The 23056-nt window shown below is 53.2% G+C and overlaps 1 protein-coding gene across 1 annotated transcript in view; it reads right to left on the reverse strand.

The window, feature by feature from the left end:
* Nucleotides 1-225: 225 nt before the first annotated feature.
* The window catches only part of LOC120871033 (MLX interacting protein), a 54367-nt gene continuing 31536 nt past the window's right edge, over nt 226-23056 (reverse strand). Inside the window, exons 2-17 of the mRNA XM_040250654.1 lie at nt 12509-12615; nt 11859-11944; nt 10288-10377; nt 9716-9757; nt 9239-9410; nt 8486-8575; nt 7910-8001; nt 6259-6925; nt 5699-5820; nt 5381-5597; nt 3740-3867; nt 3146-3247; nt 2911-3038; nt 2650-2773; nt 1496-1625; nt 226-941 (exon numbers count right to left, since the gene is read on the reverse strand). Coding sequence (XP_040106588.1) covers nt 820-941; nt 1496-1625; nt 2650-2773; nt 2911-3038; nt 3146-3247; nt 3740-3867; nt 5381-5597; nt 5699-5820; nt 6259-6925; nt 7910-8001; nt 8486-8575; nt 9239-9410; nt 9716-9757; nt 10288-10377; nt 11859-11944; nt 12509-12615 — 2419 coding nt within the window. The 3' untranslated portion in view covers nt 226-819. The remainder of the gene's footprint in view (nt 942-1495; nt 1626-2649; nt 2774-2910; nt 3039-3145; nt 3248-3739; nt 3868-5380; nt 5598-5698; nt 5821-6258; nt 6926-7909; nt 8002-8485; nt 8576-9238; nt 9411-9715; nt 9758-10287; nt 10378-11858; nt 11945-12508; nt 12616-23056) is intronic.

Here is a 23056-nt window from a genome sequence, read left to right on the forward strand (position 1 = left end):
CCACAGGGCTAGCGGTGTCCATCAAGCACGGCTGTTCCTGGCTTGGAAGCAGGCGGGGTGTGAGGGGGCAGGGCCTGGCTGAGCCCCCGCCACGATTCCCGGGTTGGTACCACCGTGACTGCCGCAACGCCAAGTGGAACCAAATCCACTTGTGAAACAGACCGTAGCACCGCCCAGGGGATCTCCGGGACTGAAGCAGCTCCGCGCCACTCGTGCTTCCATTACCCTCTGGGGCACACACCCCCACTGCTTTGCACACACGTGCTGTAGGGTTTCCTGGCCCTGCGAAGCCCGAGCCAACATCCGCTCTATTAGGTCAGAGACAGGGGAGGAAGGAGGAGGCCTTCCAACAGCCCAGGGGTGCCAGAGACGTGACAGGAGGGTGCGTCCCAGACAGCAGCTGGGAAGGACCCTCACGCGTCCTAACTTGGGGGAGTGGGTGAGGCCTCCTCCTGCCCGTTGGCTCCCTGCACTGATGCCACGCCCCCCCCATCCCCCCGACACCCCCCGCAGCAGGACAGGACAGGGAGGGGCGGCGTCCCCTCGTTTCCCTTCATCTGGGCTTCTCTGAGGCGAGGGGAGGTCGGTGACTGAGGTCGCTGAGTCAGAGTTCACAGCAAGGGGTTCCCAGAGCTGGGCTATTGCTGTTGGCAGGACCCAAACCTGCTTCAGACCTGAGCGCAGCATTCGGAGCGGCCGGGGCCACAGGAGGAGGCTAAGAGGCCCTGAAGCGGGAGAGGTGAGGGGTGCGGCCTCCTCTCCACGGGCGGGGGAGGGTTTCCTTGGCATCCCACGTGGCCACATGTCCACTAAGAGCTGCTAGGACTCCCCGGCTCTCTGGCTGATTCTGGTGACAGCCTCTGCTGCCTGCTCGGGCAGCTGGGACGGGTCTGTCAGGATGGATGTGGTAGTGCTCAGGTGCCGGAGGGTGTTCAGCACGGCTGCAAGATAGAAGGGGGAGCCTGTAGATGCGGCCTGGGGGAAGCAGCTCCGAGCCCCTGAGAGACAGAACACGCAGTTACACGTGTACACCCCGAGGGGCAATCCTTCGGGGCCCCCCAAAGCAGGAGAGGCACGAACCCCAGGGGAGCCTCTCTGCTGAGGTTTGGACACACACCTCTGCCTTTAAGATGACACTCAATCCTATCTGCCACCCTGCAGGAGAGTGGAGAACACCCTAAGCAGTTCCTGCTTGTCCCTGTGACATGAATACACAGCTTTGATCCTTATTAGAACAACTGAACATGAAAGTGTATCTGAAAACAAACTGATACAAGGCCAGGGGAAGAGCAGGTGCTCAACAAACACAAGCTGGATCCGATCATAAACCGGACACACGGAGACGGCAGAAGGCCGAGGCGAGGTGCTGGGAGGCACCCCCTCACCCTGCAGGGCCTCACCTTCCCACCCCAGGTACATGCAGACCAACTATGGCGGAGCCTGGGTTTTCTGCAGCCGCTTCCATGACTAAGCCCCCCATGCAGCCCCCACTCACTTGGCCTGAGGATGGGCAGGGAGCAGTGCTCGTCCAGCCAGGACAGCGCCGTCCGGTGCAGCTCGTCCAGGCTGCTGGTGGACACCACGCCCTTGAAGGACTCGAACAGCGGCTTGATGATGACGCTGAACTGCACGGTGCTCAGGTTAAAGAAACCATAAGCAAGCACAGAGAGTGCGGAGTCCAGTCACAGGCGTGCCTGTGACCGACACCCCTCAGGACTGGCAGGGTGTTGTGCACAGCTGGGGAGGGGGATGGAGGGGTGGGGAGAGATGGCCCTAACCATTCCTGTGCTCAGGCTGTGACCTCGGTCCCCGCTCTCAGCCTGATGCTGAGGAACCTGCCACTGACCACAGAGGTTCCGACTTGTCCCAACTCCACTCAAGGACCAGAGCAAAGGGGGGCTGGAGCTGGTGTCGGTTGTCCAAGAGCACACACGTGGATTCCCCCACCCTCGCAGCCCTCCACCCCTGTGAACCCCTCCTCAGCCTGTCAGTCCCACGGGCGGGGGTGCGGCGGCCGACCCTGCACGTGTGCCCACTGTGCGTGCACTCGCGCACCGCGGAGGCTGGGTGGAGACTGACAGGGCCAGAGCCGTCCCCTGTAAGGGCCCTGCTGCCACCTGGAAGGCCAAGTGCTGGGAGGCCTGGGCCCCAGGGACAGAGCCCAGCACTCAGGCATCCCTGCCTCATTAACAGCTGTCAAGGGCATGCGGTAAAACCCAGAGAACAGCCCGGAGGGAACCAGCTTCAAATCCAGGCTGTCACACAGTCACTCTGTGAGCCCCGGTTTCAGGTGGCAGGACAGAGCTGATGCCGGAATGTGCCAGAGCAAATCCCACCTCCTGGCTCCCACCAGCGGCTCCAGCCTCCTCGTCCCTTCTCAAGGACTCGGCAGTGTAAACCAGGCCTGTTCCGTGTCCCCAGGAAGCCCTCAGCCAGTACACTCACCAAGGACAGCCCCCTCCAACACTGCAGGCCTGGCCGGGCCCCCATCTCTCTTGAGACAGAAACTAGCATTACCTGTCTTGACGAACTAAATGACAACCATTTAGAGAGCCTCTTTCTAAAGGAACCGAAGGGTCAGTGTCTGCTGTTTCAGGTCACGGGTTGTGGGGATGCGGGGGGTAACGAGCAGAAAAAACTTAAAGATACAATCCAGAACTTCCAATTCTGCAGAGTCCGGCTTTTCACATATTCGTCAAACATGTCTCGCATGTGATCAAACTGGCGCCGGGTGACGGGGACGCCCGTGGCAGGGAGCAGCTGCTGGCAGGAGCTAAAACGACAGCAAGGGTCAGGGAAGCTCGGCGGGGCTGGGGGTCCAGCAGGCAGGCCCAAGAGAGCGAGGGGAGGAGAGGGGGTGGGGGAGGACAAAAGCTGCCTCTACCAGCCCCCGCCTCCTCCCAGCCTCACAGGATGGTGGCGTTGAGCTCCTCGATCTCCTCTCGCAGCCGCCGGGCCTCCTCCTGCATCTGACTACGCTCCTGCTGCAGCTTGGTGATGTACTCCACGGTCTTCTGCAGCGTGATGGCATGGCTGGTCTGCGAGGGGGCCGGGTCAGGGCGTGCAGCACACCAGGCGACCCCACGTGCCGGGCCTGTCAGTCTCCACCCTGCTCACCCTCTCCCCAACCCCCACAGCCACTCACCAGCTTGGTGTTGTTGGAGATTAAGCTGTTCAGGGTGTCGAAGCCCATCTTGATGTTGAAGCGCCTCTTCTGCTCGGCTGAGATGTGCTTCATCTGCCGGTTCTGCTGGGGAACCGGCCCGTCACTGCGCCACAGGGCCCCCCTCCCCATCCCCACCCGCTGCTCAGATTCTCTATAGAGCGATGCAGAAGGAGGGGGTGACAGGGAGCTCAGAGGCTCCAGGAGGAGACAAGAGGGGACAAAATGGGGCTAGAGAACCATCCCTACAGAACAGAGCACAGAGAGGGCCTGGTGCTGCAGATCCGGCCCTTCCCGGCCGCCCCCACACCTCAGACCCGGTTGTGACAGCTGCCACCCCCCGCTCCGCAGAGCTTGGGGCCACTGTCACCACAGGGCTGGGGGCAGGTGGGGTGGGGACGAGCCAACATGCTCGAAGGCGAAGCGGTGAGTGGCCCCATTTCAGGTGTGGGACACCTGTCAAGTCCATGGGTCTTCCCAGTATGTCTCCAGTAGGGACCTAGCGGTCCCCATGGCCCCTGGATATGCTTCTCTCTGCTTCCCCGCCTTCCGAGGGAACCAAGATCCAAGAGGTACCTTTAAAACAGCCACGTTTTTGGGGTCTGCAGGCGACTTCACTGAGCAGTTGTTCTGGGGGGACTGAGGACTAGGGCTCTGCTCGGACGCGCATGGAGAGGCCTGCCCTGAGTTTGGGCAGTCCCGACCTGGGAAGAGCAGAGATCCCCCTTAGGGACCAGGCTGTGCCAGCCGCATGGGGACTCACCCACAAAAGGAAACACACCCTCAACCTCCCATGGCAGCCCAGAGCAAAAACTAGGCGAATCCTTGCCAGCATCTCGGGGTGGGTGCAGCGAGGTGGTCCTGGCTAGGCCTGCTGGGTGCAGCGGTCACAGGTCTGGGAGAGGAGAGAGGCCCACCTCCCAGGGCACCAGGGGTCCCTCTGCGTCTGCAAGGCTCTGGTGCTCACCCTGGGGTGGCAAGTACTTAAGCTATCTGTTCTTTGAACTCTACGTGTGTGTTTTCTTATACTTCTTTCAATTTTACCCACCCCAGAAATCTTTTAATTAGGAAAACAAATGAGCTCTTGTACCCACAAATAACTCGGTGGAGGAAGCCTGTGGCCCCGGCTCAGGAGCTGCCCCCAGGAAGCCCCTCCCAGCCCTGCCTCACAGCACTGACGCGCGGATGCCTGAGGCTCTGTCCCCTTGACGCTGCTCTCCTCCCTACTCTGCTCTCAAGCCTCCAGCACGGCTCTGACCTCTGGGGATCCGCCTCAGTGGACAAGACGACGTTTTCCCGAGCCCCCACATGGCATTTCAGGGCCCAACCCATAGCCAGTCCATGTCTGTATTTTCCCAGACAAGGGTCCTCATTCTTTAAAACCTGTCCTCGGACGAGTCCCTGTCTGACCCCTATAAGCAGAGAGCTAGCTCCCTGCTCACCATGTTCTCTCCACTTCAGAAAGATGCTTCTGCAGAGGGCTCTGGGAGCTGCCACCCTGGTTTTCTCTAAGACAGGAAGACACTCTGGTCTCCCTCCTCGAGGTGGCATCTGGCTCCACCCCTCCCCAATGCCCCCCGCCCACCCCCACCAGCAGCAGAGTCTTGGGAACATCATTTTCCAGACCTCACAGACCTCACTGGGCAACATCAGTCCTACCTCGGCCGTCTCACCAAGCGAAGTCCAAGCCGGGGAGGAAGGAAGGGGGCTCCCAAGGTATGCTGCCAGCACACAGGCCAGGGACAACCAGCCCCCAGACAGGCTGGGGGCTCCCACGGCCACAGCAACCACAGGCTTGCGGTTTCTGAAAACCGCCAACGAGGACCGCTCAGTCCCTTTTGTGGATCAGGACTGGCAGCTCAGAGCCAGGTCTCTTATTTTTAAAAATCTTTTTTGGCATGGCATGTGGGATCTTAGTTCTCCGACCAGGGATCAAACCTGCACTCTCTGCAGTGGCAGCACAGAGTCTCGACCCCCGGACCAACAGGGATGACCCCATCAGAGTGAAGCCCTTCTGAAGGAGGCTGAGCGGTGTCCCCGTGCACACAAGAGCTGCCGGCACCACAAGGTGCTGGAGGCTATCTCTCACTGATCCTGAGCTTAGCCTAGGCCACCGGCAGCTTCGGGTCCCTCACCGCCCGGCCTGGCAGCCCAGGCTCCACCCAGGTACCCTTAGCAGCCTCCCCGGTCCAGGAGCGGGGCCCCTACTCCACTCACGTGGTCCCAAGCGGTCCAAGCGGAGAGCTGAGTCACTGGCGCCCACGGCAGGGACCTGGGCAATGCCCCCATGCAGCGGGCCCTGCTCACCCTTCACCAGGGAGTCGGGCACCGTGCTGGGAGGGAAGAGCCGGGACACGGGGGCATGCTGGCTCCCCGGGCCGGGGCCGAGGTCCGTCACCAGGATGCCGCTGGGGAACTCTGTGACTCCAGGAGCCTAAGGGGACACGGAGGAGGGAGGCCACCCCTGAGCACAGCTAGGCCAGGTGAGGGCCACCTGAGGTCATAAGATGTTGAAGGCCTGTCCCAGCCACTCACCCTGGTGAGGGCAGCAGGTGTGAGGACCACGCTGGACTGGGACACGGTGGAAGCCAGCATCCCTTCTCTCTTCAGAGGCCCTGACGTCATGATCACTGCCTGCGGCTGGCCTGGGAAGGCAGCTGCCAGAACAAGAGGAGGTGAGGGTGGAGGCCCAGCTGTGCACCTGCTCCTGACACGGTAATGAACCTGGGCCAGCCAGGCTGCATGGGGGCTTGGGGGGGCGCCTCAGGAGCACACACGAGCCCTCTGCTGCCACTGAGACGTCGCCCCCTCACTGTAGGGCATGGAGAGACAATGCTAGATTTTTGCAACTTCTCCTTGGTGCGGACAGATTACAGACACAGGCAAGAGATGACCAGGGCCACGTTTTTTTCCACACTGGGTTGAGACTGGAAGAACACCACAGAATAGAAAACAGACTCGATATACACACATCATCTTTCACAACCCTTCTGCTTCCAAGATCATGACGTGTGTGTGTCACGAGTTTGCCAGCCTTGGTGACAGGAAATGTCCTGGGGAGGGGGTCACACTTGCCTTCCCCCCACCTAACTTACCTGGGGTGAGGCAAGCGTTCTTCAACACCACAGACACTGGCTCTGGTTTGGGAGCAGGCACTATTTTGGGGGGCTGCTTGTGCCTCCCCCCAGACAAGAAGACGGGCTTGGGATGCACAAAAGTCATACGGGGTTGGGGAGGCCCGACGGTCGGTGGCCGGGTGACGGGAGACAGTGCCAGGCCATAGGGGGACCCAGAGGGGGGTGGATAGCGCGTGGTGATAATGAGGCCCTGGCTCTGGCTGAAGGTGGTGGCAGAGGCGTCATGGGTGAGGGTGGCGGAGGCCGTGTGGGTGATGACGGAGGGCGACTTGCCAACTTCAGCAAACTTCTGGGGCTGCAGGAAGGCGGAGGGAGTTGGGGGGTTCAGGGCAGTGGCGGGAGGGGGGCCTAATGGCAAGACGGGCGAAGGAGGTGGTGGGGCGGGGCTGGGCGAGAGCAAAGGCATGGTAAACACGGGCAGGAAAGGCTGGGGGCCACTCAGGGGCGGTGCTGAGGGACCCAGGTCTGCCGGCTGGACGAAGGGGTCCCCAGGCTGGGGCGGGTGTTCACAGCCCTGCCCACTCGTGGGGTCCAGGGCAGAGGCTGCTGGGGGCGCGATGAAGCTGTCGGGGAGGCTTGCTGTGGGGAGAGCGGTAGGGAGAGCGGTGGTTGGCAGGATGCTCTCCTGAGGAAAGAAGAGAAGAAGTGAGCAACGAATGCTGAAGTCACACAGCTCGCCACCACTCTCCAGCGCTACACGCCACGGAACCCAACACGTACACCGTGTGTCTGGGACACAGCCCCGGGCAGAAGGGACAGAGGCAACGTCTCCCAGGCTCGGGACTCCTAATCTGGGGGAGAGGGAGCTGGGTCTTCCCAGGTGCCGGCAGGGGTCTTGTTTCCTTTGGGGACTTGTGATAACACAGGGCTCAGACACAGTGACTGTCTGCATATACTTGGCTCACAGCCTGGGGATATCCTGTTTCTGGAGTCCGGCGGGGTCCCCCCAAAGTCCCTGCTATCTTCTGTTACAGAGCAGGGGCAGCCTGGCTCACAGCTGCTCAGGAGGCTCCCCCAGGACACTGTCTCGTATCAACTTCTAAGAAGGTCAGGTCTTCCTAAAAGGGAAATGCTATAAGGAATCAATTGTTCTGATCTCGGTCACTATAGAAGCAGCTCTTCCCCGAGCCACATGGAAGAAGCAGGGGCCAGGGCACACTAACTGGATACTAACTGAGAGCCTCTTAAGGGCAATGAGCCGTGCCTCCTTCAGCCCAGCGGCCCCAGCTCCCGGTAGCCAACTTGTGCTGAGTGCGTAGCAAAAAGGAAAAGAAATACAAGGAACTTCTTAGCAACCACATTTTTCTTTGCTATCTCACTGGTCCTTTCTTTTTCAAAAAAAAAATTATTTATTTTTAATTGAAAGATAATTTCACTAGTCCTTTCTTAACTGGTCAAGACAAAGCTTGCCACACACAGGTTATCTGGGGCCTTAGGGGGGAGCATACATTTACTGAGAGCGTCTCCCACCTTGTGGACACCTATGGATGCTCTCTAGGAGGGCTAGAATAACTTCTCTACACATTATATGTGAGTCCAGCACACTTCGCTGCAGAGGTCTGATGCCTGGAAGCCCGGTGCCCTTTCCCTTTCGCCAAGTTCTCTCTACCTGAGCAGGTGGGCTGTTGGGATCTGGTGCAGGCGTTGAGGCGGGTGCAGGCAGCATGGAGCCAAAAATGGAGCGGCTGGAAGAGAAAAGGTCTGAAAGACAACATCAGGGGCCTGTGAGCTCTGTGTCTGTCATTGCACTGAGTTAAGATCCAAACAAACTGGGCACTGAACCCCACCTTACCCAGAGGAATGCCATGGCCAGAGGGCACCCCTCCACCCCCACTGAGGTAACTCTGCTGAAACAGGCCCTCTGATTGGAGCTGTACATGCTGGCAACCAGGGTGGGCTCTGAAACACGATGGCGGGAGCTTGAGGATCATTTCTAACTGCAGGGAACCGCAAGGCGGCAGCTGTGTCGCCAGCGCCCCCTGCTGCCTAGAGGGAGAACTGCTTGCAGTCAAGGCCGAACCTGGGGCTCTGGGACCCACAGGGCCCCCAAAAAAGCAACCTTTGGACGAATTCTAAGACCGCTCCCTGGCCCATTCTAACAGTTCCCCTCTATGAAAGGGAAGCCCGGTCTACTCTGTCCTGGGCAAAGGGAGACACAAGCTCTTTCTCTGCCCCAAGTCCTCACCCTGGAAGGGCTCAAAGGTGTCCATGAAGTCCAGGTTGGGCTGCAAAGGAATCAGCCCAGGTTGAATCATGTCTGCGTTTCCCAGGTGTGCTGTTAGAATAAAAAAGGAGACAGAGGGACTGTTTGGCCTTCTCAGTCCATGCTGTGGGAATGTATCAGGGGCCCAGATTGGATCTTCTGGGCCCTACTCGCATTCTCCTGGGAACAGGAGGAACGTAGGCCACTGGCTAGGGTTTCTCCGGGGCGTTCATGGGCATTCTCCACCCTCAGAGGGTGGGGAAGAAAGTGAGTTTGCAGGGGAAAGGTAAACTGAGTATCTGGGAGCAGACGCTCTGCTGTGAACAGCTCTGCAGAGACCCTCGGTGCTGACTTCAGTCCACGGGCTCCTCCTGGAGGCTTAACTCGATGGCTGCAAGGTCCCAGGTGAGAGGCCAAATGACTGGAGTGCAGATGGTTTTCTCGAGAGTGAGTCTCAGCCCTGTCACTGGCCCCAGGCCCATGTCCTCAGGTGAGGGGACAGGATCAGAAATGTGAAGCTCGTTCAGACCAAACCCCCCACTGTTCCCTGGCAGCAGCACCACGGGCCCAATGGGGACCCCATACAGCAAGGAGGTCGGCCACGCCTTCTCCTCAGCGCTCCCCCCAAACAAGCGACAGATGCTCAGGGATGGCCCCAAAGCAGAGCCTGCCCTGGGGACTCCTCCTGGGGTGGAGATGGCACCCTTTTCAGTCAAGGGTCTGGGGGTGGGTTACCTATTTCACGGGGGTTGGGCCAGGCCACGGGCTGGTGGGAGGAGAGTGTGGAGAAGAGGGTGTCGCTGAACTCCGACATGAGCATGTCCGTGTCCAGCAGCGTGTCCTCCTCCATGGGGACTGGCGTCTTCCAGCCGTCCCGGTGCTTGTGCCAGTAAAGCATGTCATCGTCCTACCACCAACGGGGGAAGGAAAAGCCAAACGGGCACCGGTGACTCGCGAGTTCTCAGTCAAGTCACGCTGGGGAGATACGTGGCCCAGTTTCTCAGAGCAGCAAAGGCTGCCAGCTAAGAGACGAGGTCAGGGGACGGGGACCTGCCGAGAACTGGCTTCTTTCCTTTATGTCCCTCTTCTGGCCCCAGGGAGAGTCCATGTCCCCACCACCTTCTGTTGAGGTGCTGGGCCAGCCACGTCACTGCTGTTTCTTGTAAAGGGGCAGGTCCCGTGAGGGTCCTCATGGCCCCCACACTCGCTCACCTGGGCCAGGCTGGAAAGGTCCTCATCCTTGTGCTGCTGGAGCTGCAGAGAAAGGAGAGAGGGACAAAGTGGTCCCCCAAGGCCCAGAGAGGGGACAAGGCCCTCAGCCTCTCCTGCCCGGAAGAAGATCACTTTCAGAAGCATCTAGGCCTTCTCTCTCTGGGAGGAAGGTGGCGAGAAGGATCCTGCCACTGCCATCCCCAGGCTGAAGCTGGGCTCAGAGATTCCTGACCAGCATTTGTGGGATAAACAGCCCCAGCTCTAAGTTGGGCAGACTGAGAACAAGGTCACACAACCAAAGCAGGTTGCCACTTGGGCTGGGCTAGAACGAGGGGCTGCAGGGGCAATGGTGGGGGGGCAGCGGGGAGTGGGTGGACAGCTCTGAGCCAGAGCCTCAGGGGTCAGTGTACTGAGTAAATATGGGCTGGAAGTCCTTTTCAAATGTATTTGGCTGCACTCTCAGTTGTGGCATGTAGGATCTATATCGTTCCCTGACCAAGGATCGAACCCAGGTCCCCTGCCTGGGAGCACTGCGTCTTAGCCACTGGACCACCAGGGAAGTCTCCAGATACCCTTTTCTTGAAGTAGGTTCTCCACTTGTGATACTCCCGGATCACGATCTCTATGCGGCTTTTCCAGTACTTTCCTTCCGTGGTGATGGCCTGTGGGAGAAACGTGGGGCAGAGGGATGAGGCGGTATTGGGTTTTATTCACAGAGCTCACCCTGCTAGCAAATAAGCATCTGGCTCCAGACGTCAGGCCTGGGCAATCCAGCTCTGAGTCGCCGGCTGGTTGCCTGCAGCTTCATCTACAGAGTGTGTTGGCCTCTTCTGGGCTATGCTCAGCCTCTGAGTGAAGGTGAGCTTCCACTAGGTTATCTTACCCCTCCAAGATAACCTAGGGGACTTTGGGGGCCCAGGGTCCAGAAGTTGGACTGGAGTAAGGCTCAGATAAAGTGCTAGGCAGAGGAGAAGCACAGAGATCCCAGAGCTGGAGGAATTGCCAGAGACTTGGGCTGGCTCTCAAATGCCCAGAGGCTCCGCCACATTTCCAAAGGGTGAAAACAAACAGCCAGTCACAGAAGGTTCCAGCAGAAAGTGACCTCCAAGGTCCAGCTCAACGTCCCCACCATGCAGCCCCTTTCACAGTTATCTCTGAATTCTGGTGACCAGGAATCATGACAGCCTCAGAGAGACCACCTCACTTTCACATTTGTTTCTTTTGATGGCTGCAGAATATTAAAGCAAGAACCAGACATCCTATCATAAATGTCATATAATTTCACCTAAAGTACTTTACTACGTGTCTTAGACAGTGAAGAATCTCCACAGTGAATATACAATACTATTCAGTTCAGTTCAGTTCAGTCGCTCAGTTGTGTCCGACTCTTTGAGACCCCATGAATCGCAGCACGCCAGGCCTCCCTGTCCATCTACCAGACCTAAAAAGTGATGAGATTCTTTACTACAGTCTGATACCAGATCGTGTCCCTTGGCTCCAAGCTGTCTTGTGTTAGGTTACTTTCCAAGGTCTCCCCTTTTCATCATAACAGTAAGACAAGCTTGGACGAAACTAAAGCAATACAGAAGAGTAGAAAGTGAAAGTGGAGTCTTCCCTCCTCACATAATCCCACAAGTCAGGGTTCTGTATATCCTTTGAAACATTTCCTATGCATGTATAATCACACAGATACATGCTTCAAAAAATTAACCTGAAGATACTAAAACAATGTTGGGCAACTTGCTTCTTTTCATTTACTATGTCTTCACCATCTTTCCCTCTCAGATTATGTAAAGATCTGGAGGTGATTCTTCAGTGGTTAAAGATGTCTGCCTTGTCCCCCCACCGCCTCCCCAGCTGACTTCCAGAGAAGCACCGAGATTAAAGGAAAGCAGAGGGTAAGTCTTGTTTGGAGGAAGCCCCAAGTCCCTGGATCAGCCTGGCCTGAGAAGGGGGAGCCTCTGTGGGGTATCAGGGGCCGTGTGCCCCCACACGGCCGTCTCATCTCACGGTCTAACAGCCACCAGGACGCAGCACCCCGAGCGCTCTGCTCCACCGCCTTCCTCTGTGGGGATCCAGCCCTCGCTCCGCCCTCGTGAGCCACCGCCTTCTCCCGAGTGAGGGCCCATCGTCTGCCAAGTACCTCTGGCCGGCGGTGCTCGTCCACTTCCACAGAGCCGTCCAGCGGGGTGACAAAGTGGCACACGGGGTTCTTGCGCTTCTCCAAGTCTGGGCGGGGAGGGGTGAGACACTCACTGAGGAGCCCTGCCCCGCTGTCTACACCCCGCTCCTCGGGGGATCCTGAAGTGTTCTCCTTCTCTTGGAAAATGAGATTTGGGGAAATAAAGGGTCCAGGTCAAAGGAAAAGACTCTCTCAGTGATGCGGGAGAGAGAAAGGGAAGTATGCCTGATCAAGAGGAAACACCAGCCTAAGCCTAGGGGACCCCCGGCACGCTGGTCTCCTGCAGGAATCACCAGACCCCCCAGCACCCATGCCAGCGGGACACAGGCCATGGCCCAGGCCTGCACCTTCTCAGGCCCACTGAAAACGGGGGCTGTTCCTTGACTCTCCGAATGTCACCTCTCAGCTGTACACCCATCCCTTCCCCTCTGCCTTACAACACAGCCTCCTGCGGACGCTTGGATCTGGCTTGGTTCTCCTATCTCTGCAGACTGCCCGAGAGAGACTCCTGTATACTCACAGGGTTCCAAGGCCCGGCCCCAGGCCCCACGGTGCACAAGCCTCCGGGGGCAGAGCCTGCAGGGCCGTGGGCCCGGCTGCGCAGCACTTACACTGCATGTACCAGGCCCGCCAGATGGCGTTGTTGAGCCGGATCTTATCTCTCCACTGGAGCTTCAGGCCCTTGAAATTCTTCCACTTCGGAGACACCAGCTTCCCGCTGAAAGGGAAAAGGAGGGTGGGGACACTCAGTGGTTTCTCTGACAATGAGATGTGCCACCCCATCACTCCAGGCCTCAAAATTCTGGATTAATCCATACAAGCCACAGGCTGGGCTCAATAGGATATGCAGTCACTTTCACTACCCCATTTAGTCGGCTTTTGCATATCTTCAAATTTTTCCATAATCAAAAGCGAAAAGTCTGTGGATTTTGCCTTATACGTGTATCTAATCACCATGCTGTACACCTTAAACTTAATGTTACACATCAATTTTATTTCAACAAAGTTGGGGGGAGGAAAAAAGAAATCTGACCACTGAAGGAAAAGCCAGGCTCCTTGAACCTGGTCTCGACCACCAGTCCCCAGGAGGCACTGACAATCCAGGCACACAAACGTCCCACTGGCCCTAGAACCCGCAGGGCCCTCTCCTGCCTCCAGGCCCCTGCACTGGCAGTCTCCATTCTTCACGGAGCTCCCTCCGCTCCTGGCCAGCTGCTCATCCTTTCAAGTGATGCTCAAACACCATCTCCTCCGAGCCAGCACTGGCCTCTCCCAGGCTACTGCCAGCCCCTTCAGGATCTCTGAGCGCTGTTCACACCTCAAGGACACACTTATCCCCTCCCCATACGGCAATGTGTCTCCACACCTCCGGCCGCCAGACTGCAGCTTCTCAGGGGAGGGCCCTTCTAGTATCCCCACCCCAACCACCCAGCACCGAACTCGGCACAGCACAGGGCCTCACGCAATAATCCTTTACTGACTGAGTTAAAGGGCCTTTGCCAACAAAGCTGGTGGCAGGCAAGGGACGCTCCCTGGTAGTACAGCCTCCTCAGATGGTTTAGTTTTCCACGGGCTGTGCCAGAAGCCACCTCTGAGCCGCTGGCATAGGGCTTCCCCTCTCCAGATGGCTGAGATGGGCAAGGCATTCTTTCTGGTCCATACCAAAGGGGGTTTTGTGAGTTCTACATCACTGCAGGCCACAGCCCTGCCCCCTTCTCCAAAGCCACTCAGAGAGGCCATGTGACAAGCAGAGATGTGCCAGCAGTCTCAACAGCTGGGGTCTTCAACGAGAGCGCCTAAGTAATAAACGCTCCCCAAACCTGAACACCTGGTTTCTTCATCAGAAGCTCTTGGCAAATCTCATGCCCCATCCTCCAACCCAGCACCGGGCCAGGCTGTGGATTGTAGGAGAGAAGGCTGAGACCCCCCCAGAGAAAACATCACAGCAAGTCCTCTGAGAACTGGAGGGTCAGACAGACAGCAGCAGCCTCAGCTCAAAGGGTCAGGGGCTTTAAGCCAGTCACATGCCTTTCTGCCCCTGCTTCCCCAGTCCAAAGGCACTTCGACTTCAGCTGTCACCCCCATTCAACAGCCAGCAGCCTGGTGTTTCTGAGTCTCTGTGCTGCAACTGCATACTAGAAGTGAACTATTATAGCCACGTAACTCCTCTGAAATGCCAGTTTCCTGGGTAAAATCACAATAATACCATTGCCTCCAGAGTGTTTTAAGAAGGATTAAATGTACACACACGCAGCCACATTCTTAAGACACACAGCAGAGGTAACCCCTAAAGAATATTTTTTTAAAAACCCACAAAACTAAAAAAAAAAAAAAAAAAAACCCACAAAACTAACCAGCAGGCTTAAATATAAACCCATTCTTACTCCTGCTTTGTTATGTAACACGTAGTGGATGATGAGAGCGTAAGACTGTCTTAGAGAAGTCAGATCACACTGACATCTTCAATTACTTACCATGAAACGGGTGGGAAGAGTCAGAGAGAGGTCAGACCCTGGAGGCCTGAAACCCGCTCTGATAAAGTAACTTTCGGGTTCTCATCTTCTTCCCCCTAAACTGCGGGATGTCTGCCTCTTCCGACCATAGGGATGTTCACTCCTTATGTCCAACAGCTATCACCCATCACCCCAGGCTTCTGTAATACCGCAACAGCCGACAGGCGGCGCTCAGCTGACACGAACAAGCAAGTCTGAAACCAAAACTAAAACCTAAACTGCCCCAAGAGGTGGAGAGGGTGCCAGCAGAGGCGATGGCTGATGGACACTCGCCCACACACGGCAACCTGACTGCATACGCAAAGTGCTAGAAAAATGCGGGACACACATCTACATGTCTCCTTACAGAAAGGGCTGCTCCCGCCTTTGATGTGATGTCACTGTTAACCTTCGATGAGAACAGGAGACATTCCCCACGCAGACACCCACAGACAAGGATGGGGACCCTTTCTGTGGAGGCACCCCAAGTCTAGTTTCCCACAGGATGTACGAGAGGCTGCTCTAAGGAGTTCTAACGGGCAGCTCCTTGGCAGGGATCCCTAGAGCAGGATTCCCACAAAGCACCCACAGTCAGACTTCTGCTCCCCTCAACCCCACCCCAACTTAACTCGGCTTCCAGACATGGTTGGCTGGGATGCTTCTTCGCCTAACTCAGGGTTCTGCCATATTCCTTCTTTAAAGTGTAACCAGAAACACATTATTAAAATTTCTGAGGTCTTCTCTGGTAGTCCAGCGGCTAAGACTTTGTTCTCCCAATGAAGGGGGCCCAGGTTCGATCCCTGGTTGGGGAACTAGATCCCACATGCCCACAATGAAGATCAAAGATCCCACATGCCATGACTAATACCTGGCGCAAACAAATAAAATTTTAAAATGTAAAAAAAAAAAAAAAAAAAATTTTCCAAGACTACTGGCTTCGCCCTCAATAAACAAAAGACCTCCTCTGGCCTTACCTCCCAACCCTGCCTTCTTAAACATCACCCCCCACACCAACACCAGGGCTTCCTGGTTAGAACAGGGACCCTGGATTCACCCCTTACTCTCCCAATCTGACTCTGGGAAGGCCAGGGTCTGGGTCTGACTCATCTGAGCACAGTGCCTGGCATGTGGGAGGTGTGATCAAATATGGAATGACTAAATGAAAGCTAAACTTTTCCATAAAGAAAAGTCTTCACACACCCCCTACCACAGCCGTCCTTCTTAGAAGACAGGTTCATGACACGGGGCAGGAAGTCTACAGCACAACAAACTCTCTCTTGAAACTGCTGCTGAGTGGAATGGCAAACTGAATTCTCTGGCAGTCTGGTAAGAGACTGCTTTGGAATGAAAATTAAAATGCAAGCCTTGCGCAGACAGGAGCTGGCATTAAGAACGGGTAAGGATGAAACTGAGACGGGGATTTGGGGTTCTGCTGGTTCCAAGGAAGATGAACTCTGAACTCCTGGTCAGAGCATTCTCAGCAAAAGAAAGCAGGCACAGGCTCCAAGGTCTACTGCTGTGGGGCCCAGATAGTGGTGGAGTCCATTCATTTGGTCATGCAACCATATTTGCTTGTAAGGTATTACTTTTTCACCATTCCTCACGCTTCCTGGAATCTCACTGGCAAAATGTTCCCAGGCCTATACTACCCAAAGTAATCTATAGACTTAAAGCAATACCTATCAAAATACCCATGACATTTTTCACAGAACTGGAATAATCTTAAAAATTTAAATGGAACCATAAAGGACCCAGTTCTACCAAAGCAACCTTGAGGAATAAGAACAAAGCAGGAAGCATAACCCTCCCAGACTTCAGATAATACTTCAAAGCTACAGTAATCAAAACAGCATGGTATTGGCACAAAAAGAGACATATGGATCAATGGAACAGAACAGAGCCCAGAAATAAACCCATATACCCACGGGCAATTAATCTTCAACAAAGGAGGCAAGAATACACAAGGGGGAAAAGACAGCCTCTTCAGCAACTGATGCTGGGAAAGTCAGTCACATATAAATCAATGAAAATATAACACTCCCTCATACCACACACAAAAATTAATTCAAAAATGGCTTAAAGACTTAAATATAAGACATCATAAAATTCCTAAAAGAGCACAGAGGCAGAACATTCTCTGACAAAAATCGTACTAATGTTTTCTGAGGTCAGTCTTCCAAGGCAATAGAAATAAAAGCAAAAATAAATAAATGGGACCTAATCAAACTTACAAGCTTTTGCACAGTAAAGGAAACCATAAACAAGACAAAAAGACCACTTAAGGACTGGGAGAAAATATCTGCAAGTGATGTAACTGATAAGGGCGTAACTTCCAAAATATACAAACAGCTCCTACAATTTAACAACAACAACAACAACAACACAACCCAAACAACCTAATCAAAAAATGGGCAGAAGATCTAAATAGATATTGCTCAAAAAAAGACATACAGATGGCCACTAGGCACATGAAAAGATGCTCATTGTCATTAATTATTAGAGAAATGCAAATCAAAACTACAATAAGGTATTACCCCACCCCAGTCAGAATGGCCACCATTAAAAAGTCTGCAAATAATAAATGCTGGAGGGGATGTGGAGAAAAGGGAACCTGCGCACATTGTTGGTGGGAATGTAAATTGGCACAGTCACTATGTAAAACAGTATGGAGGTTCCTCAAAAAACAAACTAAAAATAGAGTGGCCCCATGATGTGGCAATCCCACTCCTGGGCATACACCGATAGAATACCAGTTTGAAAGATACATGTATGTCGGTGTTCATAGCAGTGCTATTTATAATAGCCAAGACACAGAGACAACCCAGATGTCCATCAACAGATGAGTGGAAAGCAGACGTCGTGCATACACACAATGGAATATTACTCAGCCGTTAAAATGTCATTTTCAGCAACATGGGTGCAAACAGAGATCACCACACTAAGTGAAGTTTTAAGTCAGAAAGACGGATGCCACATGGTATCACTTATATGTGGAATCTGAAATACAATACAAACGAACATACCCATGAAAGAGAAACAGACTCAGAGAATAGATGTGTGGTTGCCATGGGGGAAGCAGGGTGGAGGAGAGCAGGACTGGGAGTCTGGGATTAACAGACGCAAACTAGTATAGACAGGATGGATAAATAAGATCCCACTGTATAGCACAGGGAACTATATTCAATATTCTGAGATAAACCATAATAGAAAAGAATATGGAAAAGAATACATATGTGTGTGTGTGTGTGTATAACTGAGTTGCTTTGCTATACAGCAGAAATTAAATGTAACATTGTAAGTCAACTGTACTTCAATAATTTTTTATTTAAAAAAACCCACAAAAACACATTCCTAGCTCTGTCTCCTTCTCAGGGAGGGTGAGTTGATATGCTAAAGATTGTAGAAGGGACTGGCATGGGGGTTACAGGCCCTTCTTTCCTCTTGGGGACAAGCTGTCTGCTGAGGGCCCATGTCCCTCCCATTCCGCGCCTAGAGAGTGAGCCTGGGGTTGGGGAGGCCTCTCCTAGTTCTCGGCTGCCTGGGGCTGCTTAGAAAGACAGTCTGGGGTTCCCTTACAAGTCACGTCCGCAGCTTGATCAACGACACAGGGAATAATTTGGCTAATATCTGGTGGTCATTGGAAGGACTGATGCTGAAGCTGAAACTCCAGTACTTTGGCCACCTCATGTGAAGAGTTAACTCATTGGAAAAGACCCTGATGCTGGGAGGGACTGGGGGCAGAAGAAGGTGACAACAGAGGATGACATGGCTGAATGGCATCACCAACTCAATGGACATGAGTCTGGGTAAACTCCGGAAGTTGGTGATGGACAGGGAGGCCTGGCGTGCTGCGATTCATGGAGTCACAGAGAGTCGGACACGAATGAGCGACTGAACTGAACTGAACTGACAGTATATGTAACATAAAAGTTACCACTTTGACCATTTTAAAATGCATAGTTCACTGGCATGAAGTCTGTTCATAATGCCATGCAACCATCACTGCTATTTAGTTTCAGTGCTGTTTTCATCACCCCAAAAGGAAGTACCCAGGAGCAGTCACTCCCTACTACTTCCTCCCCTGGCCTCCGGCAACTATGATCTACTTTCTGTTTCTATGGATTTGTTTCTTCTGGACATTTCACATAAACCAAACGATAAAATACGTGGCCTTGCCTATCTGGCTTCTCTCACCTTGCGCAACAGTTTCAAGGCTCACCCACACTGCAGCATGTGTCAGGGCTTCCTTCCTTCTCATGGCTGAATCACACTCCACTGGATGGAGAGAGACCACAGTTTGTTTACTCCTTCATCTGCTGACGGACGTTTGGGTTGTTTCATGTTCTGGCCACTGTGAACAGTGCTGCTGTGAACTGACTCCACTTTGATTTCCCAGTCAGCTCAGAATTCTGGTAAGCGAGAGTGATCGTTACACTGGCACCAGGGACGGGATGTGATGAAGGGCAAAAACAACTGTGACCTTTGTTGGAGGGTAAGTGGGCAACCGTGTATCAACATTTCAAATGCGCATCCCCCCAACTTCCAATCCCACTGTTAGGAGTAGACTCTACTCCAGACCCATCTGCACATGGACACAAAGACCTAAATAGAAGACATTAAACTACAGCCCTGTCGGTGGGAGGAAAAGGCTGGGAACAACATACATTTACATGTGCTGATGGCTCAGACAGTGAAGAATCTGCCTGCAGTGCAGGAGCCCCAGGTTTGATCCCTGGGTCGGGAAGATCCCCTGGAGGAGGAAATGGCAACCCACTCCAGTCTTCTTAACTGGAGAATTCCATGGACAGAGGAGCCTGGTGGGTTACAGACCAGGGGGTTGCAGAGTCAGACACGACTGAGTGACTAACACTAAGTACCTAACTAACAGCAAGATCTGGAAGATGTATTAAGTGGGAAAGAAAAAAAAAAGGTACAAGATACACAGTATGGCCACCATTTGTATTTTCAACAGAGAGACGTGCACACAGACACACACACAGGAAAGGAGGGAAGAAAATGACCAGTTTCAGGGAAGACACACAAGAAAACAGGTAACAGGAAACAGTGATTCCCTTTGGAGAGCTGAACCAAGAATTCAGGAGCCTCAGTCGGCAAGTTAGTTTTCACTGTTTACCGTTGTTTTCTACTGCTCAAATATAACATAGGAATGTATTTTATATATATATATATATTTTTTTTTTCTTTTCTTCAGAATAAACAAGGGAACAAGACCAGGTACAGTCCAAAGCCTTCCAGGGCTTCCAGTTAATTAGGGAAGGCAATTCATCACATGAGCAGATATGAAACTTGTGCACAAGTCGGTTTTGTGCCCCAGATCCAAATATGAGGATAATGGTGAATAAGTGGTTTCTTACATGAGCGAATGAGTGAATAATACTAGACTGGCCTCTCTTCCAGGACTCCAACTCTTTTTCTTCAAAAGAGCAGTCTCCATTGGCTTTTCCTGGGATCTGGGCCTGGTTCCACAGGCTGCCAAGAGCCAAAACTAACAGGCTCCAGACGGACAAAGGTTCATTGAGGAGCCGAGGCGTGGGGAGCGGCCCCGCATGAGGCACGGCAGGCGGAGGGCGCCGTGTTCAGGGGAATCGCCCTGGAGCCAAGGGCCCTCCGCCCTGGGCCACCTGCCCAGGCAGAGCCGCCGCCCAGGGAGCGCCTGAGAGGTTTTCAGGGCCTGCTCCCACACCCAGGCGTGGGTCCTATCTCCTGCACCCCAAACTCATCCCCCTCCTGGGGCACTTGGCATCTTTTTTTTAACACTCAAAGAAAGTCCTACTGGCGAAGCAGGCTCAGAGGGTGGTGGCAGCAGGGCAGGCATATGGGCTTCTGAGGGCTTCATTCCAGGTCTGTCGACTGACAAGGTGAATGAGTGTGTGTGTGTGTGAGTCTTTATTGTGGTGTGCGGTGAGCAGGTGTGTCTCGGGGGGTATGTGTGTGGTGTATGCGTGTGTGCGTGGTGTACACACGAGTGTGTGGTACGTGGGTATGGTGTGGTGTGTGTGGTATGTATGGTGTGAGTATGTAAGTGTACCTGCGTGTGCGGTGTGCCACTGAGTCTAGGTGTTGTGTCTGCTCACATGTATGAGCGCGTTTGTGAGGGCTGTGGTTGTCTGTTTTGTGTACTTAGCCAGGAGTGATCATTTCGGTGACAATCAAAACCTAGAGCACCTTGATGGAGCTGAGACGGGTAAAATCAGGCTGACCGCAGCAGTGACTCTCCTGACCCAGAACGTGAAGGACAGTGGCTTGTGTCCTTACCTGAGCGCTCCCTCTGTGTCCCGGCCATCCACCTGGGCACAGACGCCACCATGCTTACTCCATTCCCAAGCAAATGAGGAAAGAGTGGTTTCCCTTTCTGGACTGCTGGCATGAGCTGTCAGAGTCCCGCCTTTGGTAAATGGATGCCGATGTCCCCTCCTCTTTAGGGGAGCCTGGGACCACAGGGGGAGTGAAAGGACCCGGCTGGCGTGGAGTAAGTGATGCCCATGTCTGGGTCATGTTGTTGAACACTGAACTTCAGTCTTAGGTGTGTTTCAGGGTGTTAAAGCCTGGTGTTTCCTGTCCGCCTCAAGCCACAGTTGGCCTTTTAGGCAGGAGCAGTGATGCTAGGCAGGGCACCAGTTAAAACCATAACTATATGTCTATTTGCCAGAGGTGTAAACTTGAACCCAGAATCCAGGGTGTTCCTGACTCCTCTGGACTGAGGATGGGACTGGACTTAACAACAGGAAAAAGTGGTGCCTGACTTCAACTGTATCACTTGTTAGTAAAACGCTTTTAAAAATCTGTGTATTAGCTATGCATCTCTTTGATGAGCTATCTGTGCCTTTTGCCTTTTAAAAAACATTTTGAAATAATTATAGAGACTCACAGAAAGTTAAAAAAATAAAGCTATTAAGCATCCCATGTACTCTTCACCCACCTTCCCCAGTGGTGGAGCACGACCTCAAAACCAGGAAGCCAGCTTTGGGACACTGTTGTTACCTAGACAACAAATCTTAACTCACTTTTCAACATGCGTTGAAATGTTAGTTGTTTTTTTCTTGCTATTTTATATCGGTAAAACTGTAATATTAATGATATTAACACTCTGTGATACTTCTCTGCAAATGTTTTCCCTAGGTTTGGGTCTTTACTTCTTTTTATAGCATGTCTGTGAATAAGTGGTGAAGCTGCAAAGAATCCGCCTGCCAATGCAGGAGACACAGGTTCAGTCCCTGGGTTGGGAAGATCCCCTGGGGAAGGAAACGGCCCTCCACTCCAGTATTCTTGCCTGGGAAATCCCATGGACAGAGGAGCCTGGCAGGCTACAGACCATGGAGTCACAAAGAATGGGACACGACTAAGCGCACATGCATGCCTGTCCACCCCCACCTTACCCAGAGACTTACTTTTCATTTTAACCTCTTTTTAAGCTTTTTTTTAGTCTTATTTAACTTTTAAATAAATTATATACTCATACTGAAATAAAATTCAAACAACACAGAACAGTACCAAGAATGAGAGCAAAGTCAACTGCAATTCCACCACCTAGAAATCACCCTTGTTTAAATTTTGGTGATAACATTGTGTACTGAGAAATAACCTTATCCAAAGAGAAGTCTAGCCCTTGCCCTCAGCTCGTGGGGGTAGGGGGTGACCTCCAGGCCACTGGAATGTCCTGCCTGACAGTTGTATCTGAGTTTGCCTGGGGCTCAGGACAATCTCACTATGTGATGAGGATGGGGGCGTGGAGCAGGGAGCAGGGGTACTGGTTCCAATCTCCAGAGGAAGTGATGACTAAGAAGTATCAGCGGTCTCTAGGAGGGGCTGGAGACTAGAGGTCAGTCACACGGGCAGTGACCCAGCCCAGGAGAAACTCGGAGGACCAAAGGCTCAGGTGCGCGTCCCGGGCGGGCAGTGTCACAGATTGGTGGGAGGGCGGCAACGCGGTCCAGTGGGAGGGCGGACAGAAGCACCGCACGTGGACCCTCTCAGTCCCTGGCCTACCCGTGGCTTCCCTTGGCTGATTTAATCTGAGTCTTGTCCCTGTGATAAACTGTAACCATGAGTCTTGCAGCGTTCAGTGAGTTCTGTGTGTCTTTCTAGCAATTACAGGACCCGAGGATGGTTTGGGAATTTGCAGTTGGTGTCAGATGGTGTCAGAAGTGGAGGAAGTCTTGTGGACTGTTCTCTCTCACTTTGCAGTTGGCCTGAAGTCCTTGTAATGTATGTTTATTTGATTATGTATATGTATGCATACATTCAGATTTAAATCTATGAAAAAATATTTAAATATATGGGATTATCTTGTTTTATAGTCTATTTTTCACTTACAGGTCATGAACATCTTATTATAGTTGGGTACAGATTTATTGGTTACAGAATATTCCACTGTGTACATTTAAAACAATCTACCTAACCACTTTTCCATAAATAGGCATTTGTTTATATTAATGGACATACACTGCTTCTGTTTTTCACTATTATAACAGTGCTGAGAGGAGCATGTTGCTACTTACATTTCTGTGCAATGGCATGACTGTTTCTGTGAGATAAATTTCTAGAAATTGGAAACCTGAATCAGAGGGTATGTGTACATTTATAACTTTGTTTTAGTCAAAGACTTTCAAGGGTTATACTAATTTACACTCTTAATAGCAGTGAACA

Source organism: Oryx dammah, unplaced genomic scaffold, assembly GCF_014754425.2.
Source record: "Oryx dammah isolate SB20612 unplaced genomic scaffold, SCBI_Odam_1.1 HiC_scaffold_12, whole genome shotgun sequence".
NCBI classification, from domain to species: domain Eukaryota; kingdom Metazoa; phylum Chordata; class Mammalia; order Artiodactyla; family Bovidae; genus Oryx; species Oryx dammah.